The 21,108-nt window shown below is 37.6% G+C and overlaps 1 protein-coding gene across 4 annotated transcripts in view; it reads right to left on the reverse strand.

The window, feature by feature from the left end:
• Positions 1-21,108, reverse strand: part of GFPT1 (glutamine--fructose-6-phosphate transaminase 1) — a 57,505-nt gene that overhangs the window by 23,232 nt on the left and 13,165 nt on the right. For 2 of the 4 annotated variants that reach the window (XM_010593623.3, XM_023552719.2), the window contains 6 exons: positions 14,499-14,624; positions 10,397-10,455; positions 9,338-9,472; positions 8,363-8,424; positions 7,212-7,291; positions 3,454-3,559 (listed from right to left, as the gene is read on the reverse strand). In XM_010593623.3, the coding sequence (XP_010591925.1) occupies positions 3,454-3,559; positions 7,212-7,291; positions 8,363-8,424; positions 9,338-9,472; positions 10,397-10,455; positions 14,499-14,624 (568 nt within the window). Of the gene's footprint in view, positions 1-3,453; positions 3,560-7,211; positions 7,292-8,362; positions 8,425-9,337; positions 9,473-10,396; positions 10,456-14,498; positions 14,625-19,753; positions 19,928-21,108 lie in introns of all 4 variants that reach the window. The other 2 variants (XM_064268676.1, XM_064268675.1) reach the window with 2 other exon arrangements.

Raw genomic sequence — 21,108 nt, forward strand, 5'->3', positions numbered from 1 at the left:
AGGCTTCCTGACAGACAGGATGCTTCAAACAACCCCGAGGGGAAAGTGGCTGCAGTTTAGAAGAATAAGGAGATTATCTTGGTCAGAAGCAGCTGTACTTTTGTAATTGGGAGGACGAGCTCTTAGTGAAATATTACATGTTTAACTTACATGAGCTGAGTTTTAGGTGTCTACAGGAAATCCAGATGTGGCTCCCAAGGAAATGACAACATAGGAAGAGAGCTCACGATAAAGGGATAAATCTGGGAATCAACATAGAGGGCTTAAGAAAAAAAGTAGAAAAGAAGAAGAGAGGAGGGAGAGAGAAAAGAGAGTCAAGCTACATATATATGGATGAGAGAAATAAATAGAAACTCAATAAAAAGCAAGAAGAAAAAATCAGAGATAGGAGACCATTCGAAAAAGTAGAGAAATCTGCTAAAAATCAGGGAAAATCATGGATAGCCAAGAGTGACAACAACTGTCAAGGTTTCAAGAAAAATGGGGTCACTGATTTAAAGGTCACTTACAGAACACTGGAAACCCTGGTGGCATAGTGGTTAAGTGCTACTGCTGCTATCCAAAAGGTCGGCAGTTCAAATCCACCAGGCGCTCCTTGGAAACTCTATGGGGCAGTTCTACCTCTGTCCTATAGGGTCGCTACGAGTCGGAATCAACTCAACAACAACGGGGTTGGTTTGGGTTTTTTTGGTGACCTCTGAGGAGCCTGGGTGGTGCAAGCAGTTTGTGACCGATCAGCTGCTAACCTAAAGGTTGTGGTTCACACCCACCCAGCAGCTCTGTGGAAGAAAGACCTGCTGATCCGCTTCCTTAAATTACAGCCAAAAAACCCTATGGAGAAGTTCTACTCTGCAACACATGGGGTCACTATGAATCAGAATCGACTCAATAGCAATGGGTTTGGTTTGGTTGGCTTGGTGATCTCAACGAGGTGAGAAATTGGGAGGTAAATATAAGAAACACAGGAAAAGAATCTATTCTTCAAAAAAATTAATAAAAGGAAAAAATGAGAAGTGTCTAGAACAGGTAATATAGAGAAGACTTTAGGTTTTGGTTCTTAAAATAGAGGAGAAATGAGTTTGCTTAGAAACAAAAAGATAAAAAGAGAGAGCTAGGACGACTGACCAAGCACAGAGGAAGGATTAGCTTCAACTGTGAGAAGAAATATCTCTTTCTCTGAAAGAACAGTAAAGACAGAAAGGGTGCACGTACAGGAGGATTTCTGAGGTGGGAAGCAGAGCTAAATGTCACCTGCTGTATGAGATAGTCTTGATGAAAGAGCAGTTTTCTAAAAACTGGTTTAGCCATAAATAGCTTATAGACATTTATGACCACAGATCGTGATTCTCAAAATCATCTTGGCAAAGCGCACAAATTTCCATGACACAGGGCTTGACAGAACTTCCAGAAACAAGACTAGTACTGCACCTATCTTTTATCCCACAAGGTATCAGGCAAAACCTGAAAGACCTCTAGGGAAGGTCACACCTTCCCTCATTTATAAACTGAGAGAGAAAACCTATATAAAAATCAGATATATATAGCTTCCCAACATGAGGACCATGTCTCATTCTTCTTAGAACTGACAGTACCCAGCATGGTCACTGGTACATACCAGATGCCCAATAAAGTTCTACGGAACTAAAAAGAAGTTAATGTTTTTGGTGGTAGAGTCAAGGACTTTAAAAGATGACTGGGCTCCACTCATGGCTGACAGCCACATTTGTTCTACAAGGCTATAAAGGACAATAAATTTCCAGGTTATCAATAGGAACCCCCACAGGAGGATTTGGGAGGTAGAGAGAGCGAGGGCAGTCACTGTGAACAATGAATAAAAGAATCTCTGCACAGTTACCGCAACCTAATTAAATTAGATCATATCAAAAACATTGCTATTTCCACCTAATACAATTACTAAGTCTTTCAATTTTAACTTCTAAATATGTCTCAAAGCTTCCCTCTATGTCCACCACCACTAACCAGTTCAAGGTACCATTGGCTTTCGGCTGAACTACTGCAGCAACCTCCTAACTTGTCCAGTCTCCTAACTTGTTCCCTCAAACTCCCTCCATCCATTCTCCATTACTGTCAAATGGATCTTATCAGAAAAGCAACTCCAGCCAACATTTCTTCCTCATGCAATAAACTATTTGATGGCTTCCTTTTGGCTCTCAGGAAAACAACAAAATGTCTTAATGTGACCCTTATCCCTTCTCCAGCCTCATCTCCTACCAAACTCTCTCTTGCTCTCTCTATTCCAGCCACACTCACACCCATCCCAAGATCTCAGAAACTAATGAACTAATCCATCTTAATAGAATGAATGCTGTCCCTCCTCTTCTTCACTTAATTAGCTCCTAATATCTCTTCATGTAGGTATCATTCCCTTAAAGAAGTTTACCCACAGGAGGATAAATCATCCAGCTATAGGCATTCTGTAGCTTGTCACAGTCGGAGGTCTACACAAGTTTGTGTGATTACTTATTAAAATTTACCTCCCCCATTAGACTCTGAGCTCCTTAAAGGCAAATAATATTTGTGTTTTTACTCACCATTGTCTCCTGGGCCTAGCACGTGGTTTGGCTTATAGTGTTGAAAACAAATGTATGAGTGACTGACAGAAGACTGATATACTTACGTTTCTGCCATTTCTAGTTTATTTAAACCCATAACTGTCAATTCAGTAACAAACCTACATAATGACACCAATGACACGTCTTAGCACTGACTACAACATAGCTTTACACACCTGCAAAAATTAGAAAATGGTGAAGCTTGTTTCGTCACCAAGACAATACATTTCCCAAAGCCCTGAAGTGCATCATTTTTTCATTTTTAATTCCCCATATTTTCAGACACAATGAATAACTCAAATACTTGTTGGCAATTTGAATGATTCCATCTTAACCCCATTTTTATTGCTATTTCATTTACAGAGGAATCTAAACATCCTACCACGTTTTCCCTCGAAATGTCTCAGCCCAGTACTATTCCCTCTATAATGACGGTGCTTCAAATTGCTTCTGAATTAAAAATGAGTCTCCACATTAAATTAAAACCTCAGTGGTTTAGCAACTATGCTATAACTGGTGGAATGCTAAGCCAGAAGACTTTTGTACCCTCCAAGATAAAATCTCTCCTGCCCACAAAATTTGGGTAAGCCCTTAAAAGAAGGGAACAGCAACAACAAAAGCCAAGAGCTCTCAGGTACATACACAGGAGCAAGTCTCAATGACCACATCTGTACCTGGTAAACAGCCCTATGTGCTTTAACCAATACAAAAGGTGTTCTTAGAATTCTACCTCCAAAATGGCCACCTACAACTCTTTAATTGAAAAAAAATTCCATTTTCCTATACAACAGAACTAAATTCATACAAAATAACTTCTTGGTTTCCTGTAGCATGAGAAGTTGGACAAAACATTCTCTTTGAATCAACGAAGGAAGCTCACCTTGCATCAGAAGCAAAGTAATACTCAACTGCTTTTTCTTCAACCGGGAAAAGGCAAGTAGTGCTGTCCACACGTGAGAGAGTACAACTTCCTTTCTTGTCTTTGCCTAGAGCATAAAATTTACATGAGTCAGCAAACATGTAGAAAATCATGGTCAATATAAAAATATACATAATTAGCTACCAAATCAACAACAACCAAAAAAAAAAAAAGTAGCAAAACAAAATAATTTCAGCAATTTTAAAATGCTAGGTAGGTAACTTACTTTCCATGCAATGAGCCAATAAGAACAATAGACAAAATGTGTACAGTGACAGAGCAACTATCAGAGTGCATGGCCAATAACAGTGTTACATTAAAATTTTTAATAAAATATTTCTTTTCCAGGTTAAAGTTAAATAATTCATTATTATCACTAAATTTTCTTAATCAAAAGCATGTATCTTTTCTTAATGTAGCTTTATATTAAAACTTGATCGCATTAATTCATATGTTTGTGTAGCTACACTTATAATAAAAATAACATTAAAAATATCAAAACTATGCAACGAAAAATAAAATGAAAACTCATGGCACATTTTTTTTTTAATCTCATAGCACAAACTGGGTTTCAACAGCACGTCGCCATAAGAAGTCAAATTGTAGACTGTATTAATTCTGATTTAAAAACAAAACAAAAACACATTATCATTCTCTAACCATGATATATGGCAACTATTGCTAGACACCAGAAACACTGTTACAAACCCAGAGGTGATCCTTTCTAATAACTGGATTTTCTTATGCTTCTTTTAAGTCAGGATAAAGCATGGTCCTTTTGCAATGAAGGGGCCCTGGTGATGCAGGGGTGATGTGCTTGGCTGCTAACCCAAAGGTCAGCAGTCCAAACCCACCAGCTACTCTGCTGGAGAAAGATGTGGCAGTCTGCTTCCATAAAGATTTACAGCCTTGGGAACCCTATGGGGCAGTTCTACTCTGTTTTATAGGGTCACTATGAGTCAGAATCAACTCGAATGCGGTGGGTTTGGTTTTGTGGGTTTTTGCATGACAATATCCTTTTAATTCTGGCACTTTAGAATTCAAGCATCTCTACTTAGTTTGTCACGTCACTGATCAAGAGTATTTCTTTCCTTTCTGCTCACTCACGATGAAAGTCAAAGCAGAGGAAAAAGTGAAGGGCATACTGAAGTTTGACAAATTAGCCAAGTACAGAAAAAACTCAGAAGGTGATGACTATATAAATGTCTTATAAACAAAGAGGCACCTTCATTCAAAGTAAGAATACTGTCAACCTTATAATCCATGGGTACAGTGGCCAGAAAACTACCAGAAATATACTTGTAAAAACCCATACTGTACTTATCCTCTAAAACACACGTTTATAAAGGCTTCGTAATAATTAGTCTTAGATGTATACTCAAAGTTAACCATCTGCAATTATTTGATGTGCTCTGGGCATAAAAACAAAATAACTCTTCCCATCGAAACTCAACCGCAAAGAAGACACCACGCTTTCAATACGATGACATCCTAGAAAAGGCAACACTGAAGAAAGAAAAAACAGATCAGTGTTTGCCAGGGGCTGGGAATGGGGGCAAGAGTTGACTACAAAGGGGTGGCTTGAGGGAGTTTTTTAAGGAGATGGAATAATTCTGTATCTTGACTGTGATGGCAGTTATATAACTGTCTGCTTTTGACAAAACTTGTAAAAATTGTACATCAAAAAGGGTGAATTTTACTGTAGGTGGAAAAAAAGTGAGTTAAAAAATAGGTAAAAGGATAGGCCAGTGCTTAGAAAAACAACTAGCTTTTTGTTATAAAATGCCCTCATGGGGCTGAGTTTCATTATGCTCTTTCTCCAAATATCGGACATGTCATTCTTCAAGCAACATTTAATTATAAAGGATATTAAAATAATTTGAGGTATCATTGCCATTTAAATAAAACAAACACTACAATTTGACATCAATGGCTCTTATGATCTACAAAATGTCTTCCTGTATTGATAATCTCATCTGAGCTAATTTCAATGGAACACTACTATTATCACCCCTGTCTTACAGAAAGATGGCTAAACTTGGTCAATGGTCACTCCTGGAGAAAACAGCAAAAGCCTGAACCCCAGACCAGTGCTCTCCCCTTTACACACCCTCTTCAATAAGTATGTTAATCTATTTGTTTTTGACTAACCTTTACCAAGCTACATATTATCTACCTACTAACCCAGTTCACCCAGTGCCGTCGAGTCGATTCCGACTCATAGCCACCCTATAGGACAGAGCAGAACTGCCCCATAGAGTTTCCAAATCTACCTACTAGGAGATAAGAAATAAAGAGTAACGAAAACGTAATCCCTCATCTCAAACAGTTCTCTTGCGACAAATTTTTCTTCTAAAGATCTTAGCCATGTTTTTTTTTCTTCCATTATTTCTAAAAGCAGCCCAAGAAAATGTAGAAGGTGACATATACATAATATATACACGAGCAGAATTATTAACAGATTCTGGTAGTCTGAATTCAAATTCGGTACTCTCACTGGTGAACTAGTTTTCCTGCTGAAAAAAGAGGGAAAAAGGTAAGAAATTCTAGTATCTCAGGATTGAAGATTCTTTAAGTAAATAACTCTGCTCTAAATGTAATCGTGAAAGCAGCCACCATCTAAAGACAAATAGGTTGAAAGTACCTTGCTAAATTTTTGTCAAGAAAACCAGAATTATACATTTAATAATATGGATTTCAATTTCTCTTATTTACCACTCCCTGTCTTTTCCACGGAAAGTTTTTAGTAATAAGTGAACATAACCAGCATGCTGGTTTTGTTTTGTTTTGCTTTTATCTAATTATGCCAATAAAGTGATGCAAAGTTTATACGGATAAAATTCCTACAGAAAAATAAACTTTGAACATAAACACTGAAAAAAAGGAAGAATGACTTCAAATTCAAACAAAGCCAATCAAGATACTGGATGTAAATCTAAAAGAAGAATGTCATGCAGAAAGTAAAGACCACTCTAATTTGCTCTATAAACTTTCACCTAAAGCACAACAAAAAAAAGAAAATAAAGAGCACTTCAATATATTTCAGTTAAAAGCTAGGCTACAATCTAAAAAAAGCTAGGCTACATTTTTTTAAATAAATACCACTTAGTTCAATCTATAATAATCTAGCACACGATGCTCTTTTTTAAATCTAAGCCATTGCTTTTTAATAATTTATCTACATGGTTTTAACACAAAGGAAAAAGCCTTTGTAATTTCAACCACTGTCTCAAATCTCAGAGATTTTAAAGAAACACATTGTTCAAAGCAGTGTTCTAAATGCCAAAAGCAGACAGACAAAATATACTCTGCGAATTAGCAAAATAACATCAAACTACGTTTCCCCATAAAATAAGCACGTTTTTAGAGGCCCAGCACATTCATCCACTCCAAGAACAAGGAATTAGTAAAGACTGAACAAAAGAGGATAAGATTCCTCCCCATCCATGCAGAGTGCATTTCCCACCTCTTTCTCCCTGTGATCCCCACCGTGTGAATTTTGATCCAATCTGAGTCCTAGCTAAGGATATACAACAGAAAAAAAGTCTACTGGTCAGAGAAGTCACAGAAGCAAATCCTTTTCACGTCTAGACACAGAACGACATAAATGTGGCTCCGACCTGGGGGCATTTATTCCAGCTTAGGGAGAACAGTTCTCTCTAGCCGCTGCACTTAATTTATAAACACTCCCCACGGCAGGACGGAGGAAGGGTTCTTACCTGTTCTGTAAAGTATTGGAATGTGATCAGTAGACAGTTTGTGTTCACTCCGAACGCCAATCAACAGAGGGCTACCCCGCCTATAAGAAAAAATTAGTCAGAATTAAACCATTTTCATAAAGAAAGCACTAATGATATAAAATTTAAACTTAATGAGCCAATACTTTTCAAATAATGTTAAAAACCTCCCTCCAGCTGGACTCCAGAAATAATAAAGGAAGCATATAAACAGAATTAAAAAAAAAAAAAATCTGTAACAGAGGTCTGCAAACTATGGCCCAAGGGCTAGTTCTGCCTGTTTTTGTAAATAAAGTTTTACTGGCGTACAGCCACGCCCATTCATTGACATACTGCCTGTGGCTGTTTTCACAGGACAAAGGCAAAATCAAGTCATTGCTACATGGACCTATGGTCCACAAAGCCTAAAATATTTACTACCTGGCCCTTTTCAGAAAAAGTTTGCCAGTTGCTGTTTTACAACAATGTATTTGAAATTTTTCTCCTTTTTAATGTTAAATGGAACCTTTGATTGTACAAAGAACCCCACTGCTTAGCTCCTTCTTCTTAGTCACCCTGCTAGTAAACTAAAGATACACCTTTCTCTCACTGAATCTTAGGCTTTGTCACCATTCTAAAAAGGACTTCATGATCAGGCTTAAGTATTCTAGTAAACGTAGTGATGGTATAATTATCTAGGAACCTAACGGCTGATCAGTTCAATTGACTACTCCCCCTCCTGTGGAAAAACTAGATCTGTCTCCCATTTACAATTCAGCTCAACATTATTTTACTCCACATAAATTTGGGCCTTTCCATAGAGCGGATTATAACATCTGCCCAGTTCTTTCGTAAGAGTATTAGACAAGGACCAAATACGTTTCTAAAAAATCTGGAGAAAGATAATGTTTTGGGTCAAAAATTACAAAGAATATACACATTCACACAGTAACCACGATATCCCACTATGGACAAAAGACCAATTATGAATACCAAAATATATTTGTTTTATTAAGAGGTTCTGTTAAATGGTAAAACAGGGAAGAAAAAGTATATAAAATATCTATGGTCATCTATAATGAATAAAGAATAAACTTGAAACCAAATGTTTCAAAATACACAGAATTATTAGTGACTATTAAATTTATATGTACCTTGTGCCCACTGCTTGCCCAGGAAAATGAACACTTTTAAATACAAGTGCAAAAGCACCTTCCTACAGAGGAAAAAAAGATGCATTAGCAGTATTTATTATAATCAATTATCAAATGTGAAAGGTCTCAAACATGCTAAATTCGGCACAGAAATTTTGTGTTGACACAACTGCTATTTTGTATTAGTTTATTAACAAATCTAAATTTTAGGTTTGGTTCGTTCATTCTTTTAACCAAATCCACTCTGTCTTGGAAGTACGGCCAGAATGCTCCTTAGAAGCAAGGACAGCAAGACTTTGTCTCACATACCTTGGACATGTTATCAGGAGGGACCAGTCCCTGGAGAAAGACATCATGCTTGGTAAAGTACAGGGTCAGCGAAAAAGAGGAAGACCCTCAACGAGATGGACTGACACAGTGGCTACAACGATGGGCTTAAACATGGCAATGATTGTGAGGACAGCACAGGACCAGACAAGTGTTTCATTCTGTTGTACACAGGGTTGCTATGAGTCAGAACCAACTTGACTTAACAATCTAACCACCACCACCCCTGTGCCTTGGAAAGGACAGTTGGGTAAGCAGGAAGCAAGACAGTGATAAATCCCTGACTTGTGTATTGTGTACATGTTTGTGTGTATTGTGTACATGCTTGTGTGGATGCACAGTTTTTAGACAAACTTTGATTGAATTACTTTTAAATCTCATGACAATAAACTATAGGGAAATAAGTAGAATGGCGGGGAAGCGCAGTAAGTCAAATAGTCTCTCAGGTCAAACTAAATTTTATATATGTATGTCTGTGTATATACATATATATACACATACAGACATACATATTTTTTTAACTTCATATATATATGAAATAAAAGTCAAAAATACTCAAGAAATTAGCATAGTTCTTGCTTATCAAATTTAAGAAAGTTTATCGTAATTAATATTGGCAATAATTTCCTTAAAAATGTTGTTTAATACCAATTGTTGGATGACTCTTTCCACCAATGTAGTAAAACTGGTATCCTGACTTTCCCGATTGTCATACATATACTTAACGAGCTTGGCAATTGTCTCTGTGTCTGTTTCAGATTCAAAGTCATAGCCTTTGCTTTCCTGTAATTAGAAAAGAAAAAAAATTCACACATTTAAGGAAATAATCACAACATCCAAACTTTTCTCCAGAATTTTTTCCTCAAAAATCTCCAATTTCTGACATTTTTCTCAGCACCATACCCTATTACTCATTGTTCAAAACTAACGTCACTATCCTAGTACAGGAAACCCAAAATAGTGAAGGATTCTATGTAATTTAATACGCACTTATATAAAAATTTATACATGTCACATATGAACTAAATATACTTTAGACAATTCAAATGTAACAAAATATAGAACATTCACAAAACACTGGTTCCATAAAGAATATAATGTATTCTTTCTTTGAGGATGATGATACTAGCTGTCTGGTACAACAGTCACTAGTGACATGTTTCTGTTTAAATTTTACTTAAGTAAAATTTAGAATTCAATTCCTCAGTCACACTAACTGAATATCATGCAGATAATGGCTACTATATTGGACAGCACAGATAGAGAACACTTCCATTGCTACAAAAATTCCTCTTGACAGCCCTGAGAAGACACTCATGAGGGTCACTATTATGGCTATTATTATACAGTATATAGCCATATAGGGCATTTAATCTGTCCTGATTCTTGTGACATAACCTAAAAACTCTTTTTGAAACGACAAAAAAAGGTCTTTAACAATGCAAAAGACATCCCCCAAAATTTCCAGTTTCATTTGAGTTTTTAATTATAATAAAGTCAAATGATTATTTCCTTCACATACAAGAAACACAGAATTGCTCCACAGTCAACAAAGAAAAAGTCCAGTAAACCACCAGAGCCATGTTAACTGTCTTAGGAACTGCCCGATCATACCTAAATGCTGTTGTACATCCCAACAAACAACCTCCCTGCTCTCTTCAGAAGTATTCTCAAAAGACTGGAGCCTTTTTAGGTCACTTTGCTTACCAAAAACTTTTTCAAATCTTTGTAGTTGGTGATGATTCCATTGTGAATAACAACAAATTCTGAAAGATAAAAGTATTAGTGACAAGAAATTTTAAGTTTGATAAGCATTCTAAATAGCTATTACTGTGAGCAGATATTCCTCAAGTCAAAAACTGCCATCTTGCACCATGTTTTCAGATACAGACAAGTGCCACCTGCTTTTCACTATCCCATTATTCTAATTATTCTCACATCAGCAAGGCTGTTTACATGGCTTAGCCGAAGCACAGGGAATTACAGTAACATCACTTTCAACCGTGGCTACACTACTAACCCAATGTTCCCATGAGAAAGCAGTGCATTGGGCCTGTTTCCTCATTTGCAAAATGAGAGGACTGAACGATTATTCTCACTTCTCTGTTCATTCATTCCTATGCACAAAACACTGCTGAGTATAACTTTAAAGAGGAGGCTTTTCAAATGAAAATAATTATCTGATTTACATTAAATGAGTTTAGGAAAGAACGTTAAGTAACTTAATGAGAAAAAATAGGCAGTTATTCAGTTCTATAGTTCAATTTACTTGTCGAAGGTCCACACAATTTCTAGAATGTCAGGTAAGTGAACATTAAATATCATTCCAATATCAAATACACATGATCTTGGAATAATTTGTGTCATTTTTGATTGATAATTTTGTAAAATGTAAAAATGGATAATCAAGCGCATTGACAATATTATTATTTGCAGCCATTGACAATGTACACAAAAAATACCAAAGTAGATTTTTCATTTAGAGTTCGTATTAACAGGTGAGAAATTACTAAATCAATTTTTTAATAAATTATGGAAATACTCCTAATATACTATTTGGCATCTTGAGTTGATATCAAATGAGATTAAACTGAACTGCATTACAAATCAAATAACAAATATTTTAAGTAGGTTTTTAAGTGAGAGAAGACACTAACTATAAACATAAATCTAAGAAAAAAATGCTAATTTGAGAACACAGAGAATGATAAATAGCTGATATAAAGCCTTAAACTGAAGCCAAATCCTCAAAACACAAGCTAGATATATTTTCAGGAGTCTTTTATGAAGGCCTTGTCCGAGTTAAAAGTTTGACAGATTGCTAGCATTCTAATCCAATTCAATATTATGTGAAGCACAAGAAACCAAAAAGGCAGCATCTGAATTAAAGCATAAAATCTTGCCTCAAAAGGGCGATTTATGCGTATATATGTATATACACACACACATATTTATCCAGGCACCTAAGCATATATGTATTTGCTTATTTTAAAAAATGAAAAGATACCCTAAAAATCTGTTAAATGGTTTTCTATAGGGAGAGATGGAATAAGGTAGAGAAACAGGATAGAAACTAGGCTTCTTTTAATATATCTTGTTTTACATTTATAGGGTGACTTCAGAACTACACGAATATTTGAAATAATTATAAGAAAAATTAGTTTTTAACAAAAAGAAATATGTAAAAACCAAATAAAATGAAAACATATTAATATAATGCTGTATCCAGCTGGTAGCACAACCATATAGAGAAGTACTATTCCAAGAAACTCTAAAATGTAGTAATTTAAGTATATACACCTACCCTAAGGTCAAAACAAAAAATATGTAAATAAAATTAAAAAATCTTAGATTGTTTTCAGTAAATATACCCTAAGTACTTGTATAACTATTCTATGTACACCACAGGATAAAGCAAATGAGTCACTGATGTTAAGAACTGAGTTTTGGGTGTGGTTGAGAGGAGATACAGATTTAAGATCAATGAACACTAAATATGAATCAGAAGTATTAGTATAAAATCATGTGCTTGATCTTTAAATTTAAAACAGAGAGAATGAACAAATCTGTCTTGGCAGAAGTACAGCCAGAATGCTTCTTAGAAGCGAGGATGGCAAGACTTGTCTCACATACTTTGGACATATTATCAGGAGGGACCAGTCCCTGGAGAAGGACATCATTCTTGGTAAAATGGACGGTCAATGAAAAAGAGGAAGACCCTCAACCAGATGGATTGACACAGTGGCTACAACAATGGGCTCAAGCATAACAACAATTGTAAAGATGGTGCAGGATCAGGCAGTGTTTTGTTCTGTTGTATGTAGGGTCACTATGAGTCGGAACCAACTCGGCAGCAGCTAACGACAACACACACAGAGACATGTCTATTTCCTAGCTCAGCCCACTGAAAAGGCCTAGGTGCAACAAGCATGTCCAGCATTCAGTTTGTGGTCATTAAATGCCATTTCCACTAAAAAGAACTAGGGTTCCTTAGAGAAATGGCTGAATCCAGGTTTGAGGCAGGATTAGATGAACCTGGAAAATCTTGGTTGACAAGAAAATAACAAAGGCTACTGAGCCTATTGGGGTCATATCAAAAGGACTCAGAAGCCAACGTGAATAAGCACCCAATGCCAGAGATGGGAAAATTTGTGCATCAGTACAATTACGTCAATATTTTGAAACAAACCAAATATATTTAAATTCGTGAGTTTATAATAATACTCAAAAACAAAAAACTCACTGCTCACCTCAGAGAATGTTAGAGAACAAGTTTATTTTTGAAAAATGGTGAATAAAGGGAAAGAATCAAACACTTACCCTGTCCTTTCTATATACACTCTGTACTCAGGGTAACCCAACAATTGATATGGAAAAGTTTCTCTTTATGGAAGTATTCCAGATAATAAACAAAAAGGAATAATAGTTTGTGGTATTACTGATTACTTTTGTGTGTGGCCTTTCTAGCCATGGTCTTATAACTCCCACCCAAGTGACTGTGTGATAGGGTAACTGTGGCCTACCAAGAGAACTGGTCAGTTTTGCCTTAAAAGAGAATCAATTCCAGAGCAGAGAGGGGAGCCCACCACCAAGGAAGGAGAAACCAGCAGGAGAGACCCAGCAGCAGAGACCAGGCAGCAGGAGACAGTGCAGTGAACTTCCCTGACCATAGAGAGAGAAAAGTGAGTGCCTTTGGACAGAGAATGATGGCCAGGGAGAGGTATGCCTGTGACCACAGCTGGGGAGAGGCTACCCTGATGGAAGAACTGTATCCTGAGTATTCTTGAGCCTGAATTGTAACTGTTACTTCCCTAATAAGCCTCATTAATTGTGAGTACAGTCTGTGCGTTCTATGTGGCCACTGCAATGAATTATTGAACTCAGGAGATAGTGCTGTGGGAGGGACAGTTGGTGTAAGAATTAGTAAAGATGGCAGAGAGAGGAGGCTTGTCTGGTCTCCACTTCATGGGAGTCAACCTTGTGCTGTTGATCTTGGTTCTCCTTCCCCCATGTGGGGTTGCAGAAGGTCAGACACCTCCCCCGTGCCATTTTTACAATAGTATTAGACTATCACTAAAGAATTAAGAAAAACATTTAGACATTCTGTACTTCCTGATGTAGATAAAAATAAACATCATACCATTTATAAGATACAAGGGACAGTGGAACATGTTAAATGGCACCACACAGACGTAGGAAACTCTACAGGACAAACAACTCAGTAAACTGCAAGGAAAAAAAGAGAGGAAGAGGGAGAACCTATAGATTAAGAGACATACCAGTCTACTAAGTCCTTGTCTTTTAAAGATACACACTCAAATATTTATAACTGAAATATTTAGGTATCTGTGATATCTTTCTATATGACATCTATTGGCTTCCCAAATAACCTGGGCAGGAGTGGTATAAACAAAACGAAACACTGTCGTCGAGTTGATTCTGACTCACAGCAACCCTACAGGACAAAGCACAAGTGGCCTATAGGGTTTCCAAGGCTATAATCTTTATGGAAACAGACTGCCACATCTTCTTTCCGTAGAGCAGCTGGTGGATTTGAACTGCCGACCTTTTGGTTAGCAGCCAAGTGCTTAACCACTGTGCCATCAGGGCTCCTAGGAGGGGTATAGATAAACTTAACTGATCACGTATTGATAAATGCCAAAGCTGAGTGATGCATACTCTCTACCTCTGAAAATGTTTAAAGTTTGCAGATTAAAAAAATTAAAAGAACAAAAACATAAGAGACTTCATGCTTCTGCCATTATTAGGCCTTTACAATCATCCTAAAGCACGTAGCGTCCGTCCATACCATTATTTTTATCAGAGCGCTGGGGATGGCTATTGACTGGACTGGGTTCTCCATGTGTTGCCCAGCGGGTATGAGCTATTCCCAGGTGGACATCAAATTCTATGTCCAAGTCCATATCCTGTTGTTCTGAGGAAGATAAGATGCAAAATTCCCATGTTAAATCATGCTGTAGAGATAACGATACAAGCTATATTTAAAAATAATTATTACAATACTATACACCTGGAATATACAATTACTGGAACTGAAAATCTGGCTTATTCAAAATAGTAATTAGAAGAATTAAAAGTTAACACAGCTGAAATATTCAGGGAAAAATAGTTCTAATAACAACAACAAAAAAAGTACAGAGAGAGAAAGCAAATGTGATAAAATGTTAACAATTAGTAAAGCCAAGTGAAGTGCAAATGGGTGATTAATGTACTTATTGTTTCAATTCTCCTGGAGGTTTGAAAATTTTCAGAGTTAAGAATAAAGTGTCAATGTAATAATAAAAAAAAAACACTATATTTAATCCTTGCCTTAAAAAAATGACTATCATTTTAACTAGGTATGTAAAAAATTCATCTTCTCAGTGGCATGCAACCTTATGACTGCCATTTCTTTGGTCCCCAATCAATATAAAGAAATCTCACAACATAAACTAGAATTATGGAGCAGTTCCAAAACCAAAGAATGAGCTTGAGACCAGAGCAACGCTCTGAAGTATGGAGTTACTGTGGGCTCATCAAGGCTGGTGCTCATTTATCTTGAAAAGAAGAATAATTGAAAGCAGCTATTCTAATCTTTTTTTTTCCCTATAAGTTAACTCTTCTTGATTCTTCCAAAAAACAAAAAAATGGACAGCTCTAGTTATTAACTGGCAATGCTGCCTCCCAATTTCCTAAATACAGAATTCATTTGGCTAGGAAACCAGATCACAAAGCTTACCAGAATTGTGGACATACATCAAGAGCAAACTGCTCAGGAGTCTGAATAGGAAAGTCCATTAACTTTAGCCCACAGTCTTTGTAGTTTGTATACTGGCTAATCAGAGGGCATTCTAAAACACAAATCCAACCCAGGATTTAAAATCCTTGAACAGATTTTCCATTGCTTCCAAAAGTGATTTGCAACCCTCCCTGCATATTTGAAAGATCCTAAGCCTGAACACAGGGATCTGTAAAGGGATTCTCACAATTTTAATGTAAAGCCAGAGAGCCATTTTCTAACCCAGTATCTTTTCATGCCATACAAGGCCCTTCATTATCTGGCCCCACCTAGCTTTCAATCCTTATCTCCCATGCCTCTTCCAATTACTCCTCAAAGCTCTCAATGCATCTTTTACAAGTAGCAGCTAACATGTCCTAAGAACTTACTTGGTGCCAAGTACTAAGGACTTCTCACCACTCTGTCCCTATTGCTGCAGCCCAAGTTACCATCATCTCTCCCCGGACTACTTCGACGGCATCCTAACTGGTCTCCCTGTGTCCAATCTTTCTTCCCAACAACGTAGTCTTGGCATACCAGCCAGTGTGAGCCTTTCAAAACAGAGGTTAGATCACATCGCTCCCCTACTTAAAATCTCCCAATGGCTTCCCATCACACAAGGTAAAACCCATTGTCCTTAAGACCCTCCATGATCTAGCCCCCAGCCACCTTCTCTAGCCTCATCTCCTGCCACTCTCCCCCTCACTTACTGTGCTCCAACCCCACTGACTTTCAGCCATAGGCATGCCCAGGGCACTCAGGGTCTCTGCACTTGGTGTTCCCTCTCCATAGAATCCTCTCCTGGAGACAATCACATGGTCTCTGCTAAACTGTCACCACTACCACACTATTTCTTCACAGCACTATGGTTACCTAAGATTATGTATTTGTTTGTTAATTGTCTGCCACCTCACCACTACACAGTAAACTCCATCAGGGCAAGGAATCTATCTTGCTCTCTGTTGTGTTCCCAAGGCCCAGAACAGTACCTAGTATAAAATAAGTACTCAACGAATATTCATTTTATTATTGAATCCTCACAATACTCTGTCTGCTACATGGGTACTACTGTCCCCATTGTACAAATAAAGAAGAAACTGAGACTAAAAGAGGTCACAGAACCTGCCCAAGGTCACAGCTAGCAAGAAGTAGAGACAGGACTTGAATGTAAGTCTAGTTGACCCCAAAGCCTGAGATTAAAACTACAATGGTATATATTTTGCCACACTATTATAGCACTTACGACAGAGGTATGTTATCAATCTGGCTTCCACCAGAACGAGTTCCATGAAAGCAAAAGCTTGTCTTATTATCTTTGAATTCTAAGCACTAATAGCTATACAGGGCAGATACTCAAGCTTTTGTTGGAGGGCTTGATCAATGAATAGATAAAATCATGTTATGTATTCTTTCCTAGCTTACCTGTGTTCTAAATAACTAAAGTCATCTGATAACTGGCCTCCAGCTCCAGAAAAGTACAGAATTACGGTTTATCACCACTTAACAGGCTAATACAAGCAATGAAAACATTTCTTTGACGAGTTTTTTAAGCTAAGTATAATTAAAGTGCTGTACTCCCCCACAAGCTGTCAAGCAACTTAGAGAATGTCACAAAACTCTAAACTGAGTCCACTGCCAAGTTCATGATAAGTACTATACCCGTTTCACTGCTGCCAAAGGAACACTACCTAATAAGAGCCATTGCTATGATAATAAACACATTCCTCACAACAAATATTTCATGTGTTATGTAAGTATATCATGATTTCCAATCCTTAACTCTTTCTTATTCACTCTGTTACCCAGTTCTATTGCCCTTTTCTGAGCCCTAAATATAGATAACCCCCACATTTCTCTTCTTATAAACTGTCAAGCAACACTGGAGACAATCACAGAATTCTATAAATTGAGTCCATTTCAAATTCATACTAGGGTCGCTGAGTCAGAATCAACTCCACGGCAACGGGTTTGATTTTTGGTTTTATTTCTCTGTTGCCAAAGGAACACTTATCCATGTTCCTTATTCATTAAGCTGATAGCTTATCTAATTCCCCAACAGTTTACCTCTTTTCTATTCTCCTTGAGTGCCAATCCTACCTATATATTCCTTCAATTATTACCTTACTCAGCCTTTCTCCCCATCACCTCATGCTGAAGTCCTAACTCCTATACCTGTGAATGGGATCCAGTTTGGAAACAGGGGTTTCTTTTGTTATGTTAATGAGAACATACCAGAGTAGGGTGGTTCCTAAACCTAAGTCCTTCCAGTGGTATCTTATAAAAACAGCAGAACACAGAGACACATATGGAAGAAGACAGACAGACAGATGCCAGGTGAAGATTTATCTACAAGCAGTCAAAAATGCCAAAAAACACCCAGAGCTACAGAAGCTAAAAGAGACAAGGATCTTCCTCTAAGCCCACAGAGAAAGTCCTAGCTCTGCAGACACCAGGAATTTAGACTCCTAACCTCCAAACTGTGAGACAATACATTCTTTAAAACCATCTGTCTGTAGTGATTTTTGTTACAGCAGCATTAAGTAACTAAGACACCTCATATTCCTGATTCACTTGTCTTCTTTTACCTTTCACTCCCAAAGTATATTTTTCTACGTAAAGATCAATACTCTCTTCTGCCTTGACCTGAGCTATACGCCTTTACTAATTACTTCATCTGCATCTTTTATCTCCACATTTGCCCAGGGCATTCCCCACCTGTGGTTCCTTGCCCCTCTGCATGCAAATATGTTGAGGTTAGGCCTTTTCTCAGAAGTCATCTTTTTTTTTTTTTTTAACAGTTCAAACATATTGAAATTTTCTGGAAATATAAACTAAGCACCTGAATACCCATACTCAAAGTTAACAAATGTTACCATTTAGCCACTTGTGCTTTACATCTTTTTTTAAAGGTATAAAATATTTAAAAGCTTAAGTTTTTTTTTTTTATTGTACTTTAGATGAAGGTTTACAAAATTTTTAATTTTTGTCACTCGCTAAAACAGCAGCCCTTTTCCCATCTTTCCTTTTCTTTACCCCCAAACTTTACTGCCTCTCCTGCTGACACCATTTGTGACAATTTCTGTGCCTCTGTGTCTCAATTTCCTCATTTGCAAAATGGAACTATAATTTCATGGGCTTTAATGAGGAATAAACGAGTTTAGACATGCAAAGCAGTCGGAACAGGGTCTGGAACACAGAAAGCAATCAATAAGTATTACCTTATTATTATTATAATTATACCCAAATCAGAAGTTAATAATAACCTCTAATCCACCAATTCAATGGTCTTTTCCCAAATGTCATGCTTCCTTTTTTTTTTTAATAGGTCAAACATATCAAAACATGTTAGGACCAACAAAACAAACACCACAAGCATCCAGACACCCACACCCAGAATTAACAAACATTAGCATTTAGCGACTTGTGCTTTAAGATCTTTAAGATCAAAAACATAAAAACGCAGTCCATGCTTCCTTTATACCTTGCCCCATCCCATTTCCTTCTCTTCTTTCCCAGAGGAGTGACAAGTTGATGTAGAGCCTTCCTACCCATACCTTTAAACTCCTATTAAGCTAATGTGTGCCCACATTGATAGAATTGTTTTGTGTTTTAGTATTTTACATAAACAGTTCTATACAGTTTTTAACACTTTAAAGAGGTCTTCTGCAGCAGATTTGCTCAATGCAATACACTGTTTGATTTCTTGAAAGCTGCTTTCATGGGTGTTGATTGTGGATCCAAGTAAAATGAAATCCTTGACAACTTCAATCTTTTCTCCGTTTATCATGATGTTGTTTACCGGTCCAGTTGGGAGGATTTTTGTTCTCTTCATGTTGAAGTATACTCCACACTGAAGGAAGTAGTCTTTGATCTTTGTCAGTTAATGCTTCAAGTCCTCAGATTTCAGCAAGCAAGCATATCGCAAGCTTTAATGAGTCTTCCTCCAAACCTGATGCCACATTCTTCTTCATATAGCCAGCTTCTCAGATTACCTGCTCAGCACAGACTACATAAGATCTCTTTGAAGTGTCGAGAAGCAAAGATGTGACTTTGAGAACTAAGGTACGTCTGACTCAAGCCATGACATTTTCAATCGCCTCATATGCATGTGAAAGCTAGACAATAAATAAGGAAGGCCAAAGAAGAACTGATACCTTTGAATTATGCTGTCGGTGAAAAATACTGAATATACCACGAACTGCCAAAAGGGTGAACAAGTCTGTCTTGGATGAAATACAGTCCGAGTGCACCTTGGAAGTGAGATGGTAAGACTTCGCCTCACTTACTTTGGACGTGTTATCAGGAGGACCCAGTCCCTGGAGAAGGACATCATGCTTGGTAAGGTAGAGGGTCAGCGAAAAAGAAGACCCTCGGTGATTTGGACCGACACACTGGCTGCAACAATGGCATCAAACAGCAACAACTGTGAGGATGGTGCACGTCTTACTTATCTTGTGCTGCTATAACAGAAATATCACAAATTGGTGGCTTTAACAAAGAGAAGTATATTCTCTCACAGTCTAGAGTCTAGAAGTTCAAGTTCAAGGTGCCAGCTCCAAGGGAAGGATTCTCTCTCTGTCTCTCTGTTGGCTCTGGCAGAAGGTCTTGGCATCAATCTTGCCCTGAGTCTAACAGCTTCTCAGCACAGGGACCCCAAGTCCAAAGGATACACTCCACTCCAGGCTCTTCTTGCTTGGTGGTATTGAGGTCCCTCTCCTCTCTACTCCATTCTCTCTTTTATATCTCAAAAGAGATTGACTCATCATACAACCTAATCCTATAGACTGAGTCCTACCTCATTAACATAACTATCTCTAATCCTGCCTCATTAACATCACAGAGGTTAGGATTTACAATCCCTTAGGATAATTACATCAGATCACAAAATGGAGGACAACCACACAATACAGGGAATCATGGCCTAGCCAAGTTGACACACATTTTGGGGGGACACAATTCAACCCATAGCAGCGCAGGACAAGAAAGTGTTTCATTCTGTTGTACACTGGGTTGTTATGAGTCATATCTGACTCAACGGTACCTAACAATAACAGTAGTTTACATATCCTCCTGCAGCTTGCTTTTTTCACTCAACATTAAAACAAACAAACAAAAAAAAGCCATTGCCATCGAGTTGATTCCAACTCATAGCGATCCTATGGGACAGAGTAGAACTGCCTCATAGTTTCCAAGGAGCACTTGGTGGATTTGAACCTCTGACCCTCTTGGTTAGCAGCCGTAGCACTTAACCACTACACCACCAGAGTTTCCCACTCAACACATTAGGTTTACAGAAATTATCTGTGTTCCTACATGTGGAATCAGATCCAGTGTGCTCCTTTCAAGGGCTATATATGGTCACTTACTATCATATAAAAGGAGCCCCGGTGGTGTGGTGGTTAAGCGCTCGACTGCTAACTGAAAGGTCAGCAATTTGACCTCACCAGCCATTCCACCTGAGAAAGATGTGACAGTCTGCTTCCATAAAGATTACAGCCTTGGAAACTCTATGGGCCAGTTCTACTTTATCCTGTAGGGTCGCTATGAGTTGGAATCTGCTTGACGGGAACAGGTGTTTGGTTTCACTATCACATACAACTTATTCTCCCGTTCCCTTACAGGTAGACATTTAGGTTGTTTC

Source organism: Loxodonta africana, chromosome 15, assembly GCF_030014295.1.
Source record: "Loxodonta africana isolate mLoxAfr1 chromosome 15, mLoxAfr1.hap2, whole genome shotgun sequence".
Classification (NCBI taxonomy): Eukaryota; Metazoa; Chordata; class Mammalia; order Proboscidea; family Elephantidae; genus Loxodonta; species Loxodonta africana.